The sequence below is a fragment of the Pan paniscus genome, chromosome 19, assembly GCF_029289425.2.
Source record: "Pan paniscus chromosome 19, NHGRI_mPanPan1-v2.0_pri, whole genome shotgun sequence".
In the NCBI taxonomy this organism is placed as follows: Eukaryota; Metazoa; Chordata; class Mammalia; order Primates; family Hominidae; genus Pan; species Pan paniscus.
Window position 1 is genome coordinate 92,070,557 of NC_073268.2, and position 12,218 is coordinate 92,082,774.

The 12,218-nt window shown below is 50.8% G+C and overlaps 1 protein-coding gene across 1 annotated transcript in view; it reads right to left on the reverse strand.

Annotated features, from left to right (window-relative positions):
• Positions 1-9,746: 9,746 nt before the first annotated feature.
• Positions 9,747-12,218, reverse strand: part of SRP68 (signal recognition particle 68) — a 34,004-nt gene continuing 31,532 nt past the window's right edge. The window contains exons 14-16 of the mRNA XM_003813256.5: positions 11,544-11,619; positions 11,061-11,116; positions 9,747-10,575 (exon numbers count right to left, since the gene is read on the reverse strand). Coding sequence (XP_003813304.2) covers positions 10,348-10,575; positions 11,061-11,116; positions 11,544-11,619 — 360 coding nt within the window. The 3' untranslated portion in view covers positions 9,747-10,347. The remainder of the gene's footprint in view (positions 10,576-11,060; positions 11,117-11,543; positions 11,620-12,218) is intronic.

Genomic DNA, 12,218 nt, shown 5'->3' on the forward strand with positions numbered 1-12,218 from the left:
AGGTGATTCGCCCACCTCAGCCTCCCAAAGTGCTGGGATTACAGGTGTCAGCCACTGAGCCTGGCTGCTTCACCTTTGAGCTTGGCCCCTCCCTGGGAGGTGGCAGTCATTGGAAGTGGGGCCCTGGGGAGAGGTGTCCAGACTCCAGACAGAGAGCAGCCGGGTGAGGCCCCTGAGCTGTGCAGGGGGAGGTGCCCTGGGCGGAGGGCAGCGAGTCTGAGGTCTGGAACACTCGAGCTTCCTCCCCTCTGCAGAAGCCCTCCAGGAAGGAAATGAGCACTGCAGGGGGCCCTCACATGCCCCGGAGATTAAGGGCTAACTGATTTACTGCAAGAAAAACAAGAGCTGACTTCCCTGGCGTGATCTTCTCATGCTGGATCAAATCAGGCCCGGCTCCTCTGATAAGGGCTGCCAGGCGGCAGGCAGGAACACCCTGAGCCCTGAGGCGGTCTCTCACGTGGGATGCTCCTGTCAGATGGCAGCAACCCTGGCCCCAGAAGAAAACAGGAGAAAGGACATGGACACAGAGTGGGGCATGGCTGTCTTTGTGCTTCACCTCTGGCCTCACCCTTTGGAGAGAAAGGAGCCCTTTATCTAAAAGGTCAAGATGGGGCTGACTGCCAGGGTCAAGACCCTCAGCGTCCGTTTCTGCAACCACAAGTCCTGCTGTGTGTGGCTGTATCGCATTTGAAGGTGCCCGGACCGAAGTGAGATGTGTTATATGTGCAAAATTCACACCAGATTTCAAAGACGTACTGTGGAAAAAGAAGGTAAAACGACCAGCTGCAGTGGCTCATACCTGTAATCCCAGCACTTTGGGGGGCCAAGGTGGGCGGATCACGAGGTCAGGAGTTCAAGACCAGCCTGACCAACATAGTGAAACCTCGTCTCTACTAAAAATACAAAAATTAGCTGGGCGTAGTGGCGCGTGCCTGTAGTCCCAGCTACTCGGGAGGCTGAGGCAGAAGAATCACTTGAATCTTGGAGGCGGAGGTTGCAGTGAGCCGAGATTGTGTCACTGCACTCCAGCGTAGGAGACAGAGCGAAACTCGATCTCAAAAAAAAAAAAAAGAATGTAAAGCATCTCATTAATTTTTCTATTGATTACATATTGAAATATTTTGGATATGTTGAATTAAATGAAATGTATTTTTAGTTTTATTTTTTTTCTTTTTGAGACGGAGTCTTGCTCTGTCGCCCAGGCTGGAGTGCAGTGGCACAATCTCGGCCCACTGCAACCTCCACCTCCCGGGTTCAAGCGATTCTCCTACTTCAGCCTCCCAAGTAGCTGGGACTACAGGCACGCGCCACCACACCTGGCTAATTTTTGTATTTTTAGTAGAGATGAGGTTTCACCATGTTGGTCAGGCTGATTTTGAACTCCTGACCTCATGATCCGGGGTTACAGGCATATTTTAAATTTTGACCTGTTGCTTTTTACTCTTTAAAATGTGGCTACTGATAAATTTAAAGTGACAAATGAGGCTTGCATTTGGGGCTCATCAGGATTCCTTCAGACAGCTCTGGCCTGGAAGTTAGATAGGATGCCCCGACCTTCAACCCTCCTAAGCCCTGGCTTCTGCCATGTCTCTTTGCTTGCAGTTAAAAAAACTGTCTTTTGGCGAGGTGGGGTGGCTCATGCCTGTAATCCCAGCACTTTGGGAGGCCAAGGCGGGCAGATCACCTGAGGTCAGGAGTTTGAGACCAGCCTGACCAACATGGAGAAACCCCGTCTCTACTAAAAATACAAAATAACAAAACCAGGCATGGGCGTGGTGGCACATGCCTGTAATCCCAGCTACTTGTGAGGCTGAGGCAGGAGAATTGCTTGAACCCAGGAGGTGGAGGTTGCGGTGAGCCGAGATCGCGCCATTGCCCAAGAGCGAAACTCCACCTCAAAAAAAAAAAAAAAATATATATATATATATATATATATAACAGGCCTGTAATTTATATATATATATATATATATATATTTTTTTTTTTGGCCGGGCAGTGGCTCACGCTTGTAATCCCAGCACTTTAGGAGGCCGAGGAGGGCGGATCACTTGAAGTCAGGAGTTCGAGACCAGCCTGGCCAACATGGTGAAACCCCATTTCTACTAAAAATACAAAAATTAGCCAGGCGTTGTGGTGGGTGCCTGTAATCCCAGCTACCTGGGAGGCTGAGGCAGTAGAATTGCTTGAACCCAGTAGGTGGAGGTTGCAGTGAGTCAAAATTGCGCCACTACATTCCATCCTGGGTGACATGGGTGACAGAGTGAGACTTCGTCTCAAAAAAAAAAAAAAAAAAAACAAAATCCCGTCTCTACTAAAACTACAAAAACAAAAAAATTAGCCAGGCATTGTGGCGGGTGCCTGTCGTCCCAGCTACTCGGGAGGCTGAGGCAGGAGAATGGCATGAACCCAGGAGGTGGAGGGAGGTTGCAGTGAGCCGAGATTGAGTCACTGCACTCCAGCCTGGATGACAGAAGTGAGACTCCATCTCCAAAAAAAAAAAAAAAATGTTTTTTGGCCAGGCACGGTGGCTCATGCTTATAATCCCAGCACTTTGGGAGGCCAAGGTGGGTGGATCACGAGGTCAAGAGTTCGAGACCATCCTGACCAACATGGTGAAAGCTCATCTCTACTAAAAACACAAAAATTAGCTGGGCTTGGTGGTGCGCACCTGTAATCCCAGCTACTCAGGAGGCTGAGGCAGGAGAATCGCTTGAACCTGGGAGGTGGAAGTTGCAGTGAGCCGAGATCACATCACTGCACTCCAGCCTGGGTGACAGAGCGAGACTCCGGCTCAAAAAAAAAAAAACCAAAAAAAAATTTTTTTAAAGGCATGCATGCAAAGATAGCATCTCCCCACTTTGAAGGGCCTAGTGAGTCCTTCCTCTCACCTGGCCCTGGCTTGCTCCTTGGTGGATTGAGAGGTTAGAGATGAAACCATCCCTGGGGCTGCTCAACACTCTGCCAGCCATGACTTTGCGCAGCAGCTTACTCACTCCTTGTGCCTGGAGCGCCACGCTGATGTGGGCTGCTGGCAGCTCACCTGGCCTGGGACCTGAGCAAGAGGCTTGATCAGACCAAAAACAGTGAGACTCTCGGCTCCAAGACTGCCAGACACAGCTGGGCACATGTGCAGCCCGGCCACAGGGTGGCCACTTGGCATGTGTGCCAGCAGTTAAGCCCTCTGGTGCCCACTCTCTCCTCCAGCTCCGGGGCTCCTGTGGGGAGGCATTCTTCTCCCTGCTGAGGCAGATGGTGGTAATTGCCTCCTTTGTCCCGGGAGCCGTAAGCTACCAGACGCCCATGTGTTCCTGATGAGGCGAGGCTTTGCCGTCTCAGGAAATTGCCCTGTTTGTACAAAAGCTCCGCTGCCAGACCCTTGGACCGAAGTTGAGTAATGACCTCTTCCCTTCACTCCCTTCGCCCACTTAGCAAAGCAGAGGCACCCTCCTCCAGCTGGGCCTAGAGGAGCACAGTCTGGCGGACTGGGGGTTCAAGGGACCAGCCTCCTTCCATTGTCTACAGGTATAGGATTGGGGGGTAGAGGCTGTGGCCCAGGAATCTGCAGGGCCACCAGGAGGAGGCTCTTTTGGCTGTGAGTCTGCCTGGCAAGTCCAATAAAAAGAACTGAAATGCCAAGGTCAGCCTAGAGAGAAGCAAAAGGTGGCACAGCTTGCCTAACCAGACAAGAGTGGGGAGGAACAGGTGCTAGTGATTCCTTTTGGGAATTTTACGGGGAAGGTTTAGAGGAAGCAACTACCAAAACTCCAAAAAACAGAAAACAACCAAATCTTGTGTGTGTTAAGAGAGCAGGCAGGATTCCTCATACTAAATGGCAAGAAAGAGAACATAGAGGGAACCCCTGGAATCCTCAAAACCAAGGCTGCCTTAGGGTATCTGTCCCTCCCTCTGAACCATCCCCTTTCCCTGGGAGAAAGGGGACCCACAGCACCAGCCCCAGTTCAGCTGTAGGACTGATGCTGGTGCAGCCCACTCCCCAGCCCCTGCAGCCACCTTGTGCACGAGCCATCCCTGCATTCCAGAAGTCTGCAGCCCAGCCAGTCTTACTCAGGAACTGGTAGGCCCAAGGGCTCTGGGCCTCTCTGCTACCTTTAAGATAATAGCTGTCCTTACTAGCTAGGTCTGGGGACCTGCAGCCCTATTTTGGAGAAGTGCGGATGTGACAGAGGCAGCCAGCTAACTGTCCATGCCAAGATAATGACCTGCGTTGCCACTTGAGAAAATGTCCCACCGGCTGCACCACAGCAGCAGGGGTCTGGTGGCATCTGGCACTGTTCACTGTTCAGAGGGAGAAAAAGGTTTATAAAACAGACAAACATGAAAACGAAGGAACAAGAAGTTCTCATAGCTGCCTGATTTGTCTCTATTGTCAGGAAGCTGGAAAGGGGAGGTTAAACCACCCAGCACAGACAGCAGCTAGTCAGACCCAAACTATTGTCTGAATGGCATTGCATAGACTCAGGAGGACTTCCTGGGAAGGGGAAGACAAGGACGCAGGCTGGCTGAGTGGAAGGCTCTCTCAGCTATGTGTGCCCATCGACTCAGGGTACAGCAGCCCACACTGTCTTGGGGTCTGGGCTCAGAACATTTTGGGGGAACCTCCTCACTGTCTCCTCCCAGCAACTTTGAGACGCAGCCGCCCCTGTTGTACATGAGCTGGAGTGTGCTCACAGGCAATGGACTAGTAAGTGTGGGGCAGGGATCCAGGAGCTCGGAGGACCCTGGGCACCTGCTCTCTCTGCCTCACACCTCTTCTTAGGCAGCATGGGAGGCACTGCCTGGCGAGGCCTTTGCACAGCCACACCTGTCTCCATTCCACAGATGAGCCGCAGCTAACGTTACTCAGCTTTCACTGGCCCAGGTACCTGCCCGTCATAGCTGGATTGCTAGGTCAGAAGATCCCTGGGAAAGCACTTTGGGGGGCCGAAGCTGCGGATCACCTGAGGTCAGGAGTTCGAGACCAGCCTATCCAACTTGGTGAAACCTCGTCTCTACTAAAAATACAAAAATTAGCTGAGCATGGTGGCACATGCCTGTAATCCCAGCTACTCAGGAGGCTGAGGCAGGAGAATCACTTGAACCCAGGAGGCAGAGGTTGCAGTAAGCTGAGATCATGCCATTGCACTCCAGTGTGGGCAACAAGAGTGAAACCTCATCTCGGAATAATAATAATAATACTTCTAGTGGATGCTTGTAGAGCCCCTCACTCTGTGCCAGATGGTGCTCAGAGCAGAGGGTGGACCCAGAGGCCAGGGCCTATCTACTGTGTGCAACCCGCACAGCCTGCCACCCCAGCTGGCCCTGGGCGGTGCCCCCAGCCACAGCCCCTCCCAGGTCCTCCTCCCAAGTGTCTCTAACATCTAACAGAATAACAGGTTGGATTCTTCCAGTTGGTGTTGTCAGGATGCAGGCAATTTCCAATTTATTCTCTTTGCTTTGGAACATCGATAAATTTTACAGCTAAATCTGCTTTCCATCTCCTCTGTAGCAACAACTGTCTTCAAACAAAAAATTAGAACCAACACATATTTTTGCTATCTTTGGATATTTTCCTAGACCTCTAAATGTCCCAGGCTTTTCAAGGCTGCAGACAGAATTGTGCTGTTTAGAATTCTGTGATCAGTTAGCTGTTTTGTGTGTGACTAACGACACCTCGTATGTGAAAAATTAGTGCTGCCACAGCGATGACAGTGAACAGAGCACAGTCCCACCCTCAAAGCCTCTGGCATTGGCCTTCCTCTCCTAGAGGGGGTGAAGCCTCTGCCTCAGCTTTTGGGAGGAAAGTCCTGGCTCTGGCCCAGAGCCACTATGGGTTGAGGATGGCCTGTCATCACAGGCTGTCACCTTGTGGTTGTGGTGACAGGCTCAGGTTGCCACCAGGGGAGGGGGTTGGAACCAAGCCCGGCACCGTTTCATTTCAAAGAGGGAATCCGAGTTCTCACTGATTTAATGTAAAACCAGAGAGGAGACAGCAAATCCAAACAACATTCGGGAAGAGAGGAACAGGCCAGGAGACCCAGCAGCAAAGGCCAGTGCCATCCTCAGCCACCTCGTGCTCCTGACCCTCACCCAGCAGGCCTGGTGGGGCTTGCCTGGAACAGAGAATAGAAACCATGATCACATAGGCCGGGCGTGGTGGCTGACGCCTGTAATCCCAGCACCTTGGGAGGCTGAGGTGGGTGGATCACGAGGTCAGGCATTTGAGACCAACCTGGCCAATATAGTAAAACCCCATCTCTACTAAAAATACAAAAAGTAGCTAGGCATGGTGGCGCATGCCTGTAATCCCAGCTACTCGGAAGGCTGAGGCAGGAGAATTGCTTGAATGGGAGGCGGAGGTTGCAGTCAGCCAAGATCACACCACTGCTCTCCAGCCCGGGCGACAGTGTCAGACTCCATCTCAAAAAAAAAAAAGGCCAGGTGTGGTGGCTCATGCCTGTAATCCCAGCACTTTGGGAGGCTGAGGCGGGTAGATCATGAGGTCAGGAGTTAGAGACCAACCTGGCCAAAATGGTGAAATCCCCATCTCTACTAAAAATACAAAAATTAGCTGGGCGTGGTGGTGGCCACCTGTAATCCCAGCTACTCGGGAGGCTGAGGCAGGAGAATTGCTTGAACCTGGGAGGTGGAGTGAGCTGACATTACACCACTGCACTCCAGCCTAGGCAACACAGCGAGACTCCATCTCAAAAAAAAAAAAAAAAAAAAAAAGGACAGAAACCACGACCACAGCCACAGCAGACCTAGGGCAGGCTTTAAAAGTATGAGACCGGGCCAGGCGTGGTGACTCACGCCTGTAATCCCAGCACTTTGGGAGGTCGAGGCAGGTGGATCACTTGAGGCCAGGAGTTCGAGACCAGCCTGCCCAACACGGTGAAACTCCGCCTCTACTAAAAATACAAATATTAGCTGGGCATGATGGCACGCATCTGTAGTCCCAGCTACTTGGGAGATTGAGGCAGGAGAATCGCTTGAACCTGGGAGGCGGAGGCTGCAGTGAGCTGAGATCATGCCACTGCACTCCAGCCTGGGTGACAAGAGTGAGACTGTCTCTAAATAAATAAATAAATAAAAATATAAGGGGACTGAATGGAGCTCTCTTCGTCCTCTCTTGATGTTGGAGACAGAAGCCTCCTCCAGGGTCAGAGCTTGCTGACAGCACCAGAGTCCATCCTGGAGGAGGGACTGGAGCCAGCACAACACGGGAACACCCACTTGGAACAGACCCATTCGCGGCCCCCGGGGCCTCATCTGCATGTCCTGCCCCATGGGAAGGCAGGACTGTGTGGCCTCCGAAGTGTCTTTCTGTGAAAACCCCCAGCAAACAGCCTGCAGGGCCCAGGGGCAGTGAGGGCCTGACTTGAAACCTGCTCCCATGAGAGGCAGAGCCGCTTCCCAGGGCCTGAGGACAGGAGGGGGTCCTGCATCTGGCGCTCTGTCCCCCACGACACAGCCTGCTTAATGTCCAGGAATCCCATGTGAAGGGATGCGCAAGCTCGCCGGAGACCTTGGCCCTGCCAGATCTGTCTTCTTATGTAAACACCTGCTTTTAATACTAAACAGCATCACTGGCCGTTAACAGCCAATGCTGCTCAGAGCGCCTGGCAGGAGCACCGGGAGGAATGGAATTTGTAGTGTGGCTGCGAGACAAAGCATTAGGCAACCTGAGAAGGAAACGGTGCAGTTGGGATTAGCCTCCATCTCTAGTTTATAGGTCCTGGGTCCCCACTGAGGCCAGCACTCTAGAGTGGGAGGGGCTGGGAGGGCTGTGGGAAGGACAAAGGGACATCTTCCAGGAGGATGAGCGGTTCCCCATGCCTGTTCCCCTCACGATGCTGCAGGCAACGGCCTGAGGCAGGCCTGACACTGCAGCACAGCAGGGCCTGGAATTGGGTTCTTGGAGCTGGAGGACAGCGCGGCTGTCAGCAGAGACGAGACAAGGGAGGTGCAGAATCTTGGCCCATGGCCCTGGGAGGAGGATGAGGACATGGATGAAGACCCCCTAACCCCCAAATAGTGGTTCCTCAGCCCGCAGGGACGCTGACCTGATCAAAACCCAGGACCTCAACCTGAGACCAGTCATCTGTGCTATATATTTTTTTCTTTTAAAAAAGTTTTTTTTTGGTAGACAAGGTCTCGCCATGTTGCCCAGGCTGGTCTCAAACTTCTGGCCTCAAGTGATCTGCCTGCCTCGGCCTCTCAAAGTGCTGGGATTACAGGCATAAGCCACTGTGTCCAGCCTATCTGTGCTATATTTTCAGGAGGGGTGAGGATAGTCCTAAATTTATATGGCATAGATGATGAAACTTTCAATTAAAAAAAACCCCCAGCTTCCCGAGGCTCTCCAACCCAAAACAAACCCCGGGGGATCAGGGCCTCTCTGCGAGCATCTCAAGGTTCTAAGCCACCACACAATTCTAACAAGAAGCCTGATTTGTGTCTCACCATCCTTTCTAGCTCTTAGCCTTCCCTCCCTGCAACTTACTGGGAAAACAAAAGGCACAGCCAAGCCCACAGTGGCGTTCTAAAACCACCTTTACAAAAATTCTAACGGTGAGATTATTAGAGTGAAAAAGGTCTGGCCTAACCCACTCCATCTTGCTTCTAACCTCCACGCTGTCCTTGTTCATTCCTGGGAATAAGCCGAACTCACTTTGGGAGAAGCTTACAGTTTACTGTTTAACTTTGAAACAAAGATGGTAACAGCACTTTCCGGAAATAAACCCCCTTCTTGCCTGGGGCCCAGACTGCCTTTGTAGGACTAACGCATTAGCCACAAGAATTGAAATTATGGTTTAGGAGTCATGCAGCCAGAGGCCCAAGATTCTGAACCTTCCCAGTTGCTCCTAGGGATGACATCACTGTTGTAAAACCTAAGAATGGTGCTCGAGATATTTTTCAGACCCTGCACTTTATGGATCAGCTGGCACCATCCATCCAAACTGGCTCATCTGGTCTTGTGGCCCCCACCCAGGAAACCGACTCAGCACAAGGCCAGCTTCAACTCCCTATGACTTCATCTCCAACCTGACCAATCAGCACTCCCCATTTCCTGACCCCCCTACCCACCAAATTATCCTTAAAATTCCCAGTCTCTGAATTTTCAGGGAGACCAATGTGAGTAATAAACTCCAGTCTCCTGTTTAGCCGGCTGTGTGTGAATTAAACTCTCTATTGCAATTCCTGTTTCCATGAATCAACTCCATCTGGGCAGTGGGCAAGAACCCTCGGGGGTTACAATGCCATCCTGAAACAATGCTCTTGGATTTTTAACCAGTCAGCCTTTGCTTCAAGCCACTGGGTTTGCTCAAAAACGGAAAACATCTAAGCCAACATTTCTTGTGACGAATTTTCTTTCCTATGTGACAGATGAGTTTTGATTTCCAAAGGGAATCGTTAAGTGTCAGGTACATGTTTAAATCACTTTTATTCCTTGCTTTCTTACATTGTTTTTGTGACTTCTATTATTGATGTTATAATAGAAGTGAAAAGGGATGACTAAGGAAAAACGGGGGGTCACGAAGGGGATTAAAATATAATGGCATCTAAAAATTACACATTGGGAAGTCCTGAAAAATAGTGCCTCTAACATGTGTATCTGGCATCAGCCTCACCTAGTTGCTGGTAAGTCAGGTTACACTTGACCTCACCGGCTTCACGCAACTAGGCTCCCGAGGAGAGAACGGGGACTGGACATGAGGGAGGGCATATAAGAAATGGGCACAGTCTCCGTCATCTTTGCCTTTTAATATAAGATTTGGTTTCATCATTTCTGAGTGTAACATATTTCTTCTAAAAATAGAGCTCTCTGCTTGTCTGAAACTTCTTAGCGTTCACTGGGAGGTGAAGGGGAATAAGGCTGACCGTAATTCTGGGGTGACGTTGCCAGTTTCATAGTCATAGATAAACTTCTCAAGGGCTCCTGGATGCTCACAGCAAGGATGAGTTCATTTCAAATCCATGGTACTGAAGAAGCATGACAAAGCGTTTCAAGGCCCCATCTGTGCCTGGTGTGGACTCCTGAACGCATTACTGACCAAAGGCAATCAATCACAGCTCACAGGGCACCAGACAGCAGCGGCCTCTTTCCCAGGAGGTACAGGAGACAGGATGACCCTGCACACATTTACCAGAAGACAACAGGGTGCTCTCCTGACACGCTGCTTAAGAATGTGTACAGACACAAGATGTAGGAATGCAGGGCTGAAGATGTTAAACTCTTGCCCCGGGCCAATGCAGACCTGGATTTAATATCATGGAACTTGCTGGGATTTTCTCACAATACAGATTAAGAGTCAGAATCTCCCCCGCCCCCGAGGAAGAGCCTGGTTAGCTCCTGAATCCAAAGATGCCCTTGATGTATCCAGTGAGGCCACTCTTGGTCTTCTGTTCCAACTTGTCCTCAAGGGGTGGGAAAGCCACATGGTTGAGGGCCAGGTCAAAGAACAAAGGCTTGCAGGGAATGGGCTGGAAGCCTGGTGGGAAGTGCACAAGGTTGGCTTGCTTGGTGACAAGCGAAGGGTCCAGGCAGAATGTCTCAAACCGTTCAACCAGAGGCTGGAAGTCAAATCAAAGAGACGTATGTAGCATCGGTCACAGAACACCCTTGGTGAACATTCCTGAGTGCCGACTGCCTGGTTCAGAGCTTTACAGGGGCCATCTCACTCAATCACTCAATCCCGACAGCCTCCTATGAGGAGGGGCTACCACATCCCTGCCTTGTAGTCAAAGTCACTGAAACCCAGAGAGGCTAAGAGAGTGGCAGGCTAGGACTGGGGTGCAGGCCTGTTGGCCATGTTACGAGTTAGAGCTCTTACCCACGGGTGCTACTCTTTACAGCAACAGGTTCCTCAACCCTCTTCCCAGGGATGATCTGACATCTAGGAAGCTTTATGCAAGAAGCTTTGAGGTTGGGTAAGAGAAGGGAGGGAGGTGGGGGGTTTCCTTAGAAATTTAGGGTCCACTGCTCTATAATGAGCATGCATTCCTAGTTTGTTACTAATCCTGCTTCGTATTCCTCAAAGACCATGGCCCAGACTTACCTTATTGTCCTTGACTTGGGAGGAGGAGGTCTCTGTTTGATGAGCGTCGTTTGCATCTGAAAGTTTCACAGGGATTCAGTAAGAACAAGGATTTATAATAGCACACTAATCACAAATAAGGCCTATCACACAGGTGGCCCCTACATCCCAAAAGCAAAAGGAGCCAGCATGTGGGGAAGCCAGGCCTGTCTCCTGCTGAGAAGTGGTGGAGATAAACAGATCAATCCCAGATCCAATGCCGTCGGCCCAGTGAAGCCAGCACAGTTGCATGAGGACAGTAACGGAGAAGGGCCAGTGTAACAGTGCATCTCGAAATGCTTCTACACGATCTGATGCCCAGCTGGCACAAGTAAAGGCCAGGAACATCTTACAGATGAACCAAGACAACCCTTTCAACCTTAAAACAGTAGTGTGGGGTGTGACAGAGAAGGGGAGTGGCAGGAAGGGAAGTCTGGGGATACAAAGGCCAGGCAGGGGGCTCACCAAGGATGGCTGCGGCCTGCAGGGAGCACTTCTCCGACCGCACTTGAGTGATGAGCTCTTGCACATCAGGCAGGTCCTGTAAGATTCAGAAAACGTGTACTCCCGAGCCAGGGCCAGGTCAGAGAAGCACACCAAGCTAACCCGAGTTAACCGACCCCACTGGTATTTTCACAGGACTTTAGACTTTCTAAACGGTTCTCACTATTAGAACAAAACAAAACAAAACAAAACACTAGCCTGTTTCAAATGGGAAAAGCTATGCCACGGCTTAAGTAATAATGCCTGGAAATAAAGATGATGTTAATATTAATAAATTTATCATACACTAAACAGTGTGCCAGGCATTGTTCTAAGCAGGTTACATAATCACTAGCTTAACCTTCTCAATAATCCTGAGGCAGTTTGCACTCCCATTTTACAGATGAGAAAATGGAAGCATGGAGAGGTTAAGCAATGTGCTAGCCATGCGCCCAAGTGGCAGCGGGCTGGGGTAAAGGGCTGGGCCATCTGGCTCAAGGGCATAAGCCCTTAGTCGTTACATCCCACTGCTTCAACGAGGGTGATGAATTTTCCTGGCCTCGGTCTCTTGCTTGGCATATTGGGAATGACCCGAGAAGGTCTGGATGCCACAGAATCCTTCACGCCTCCATTCTGACACTTCCCCCACAAAACAAT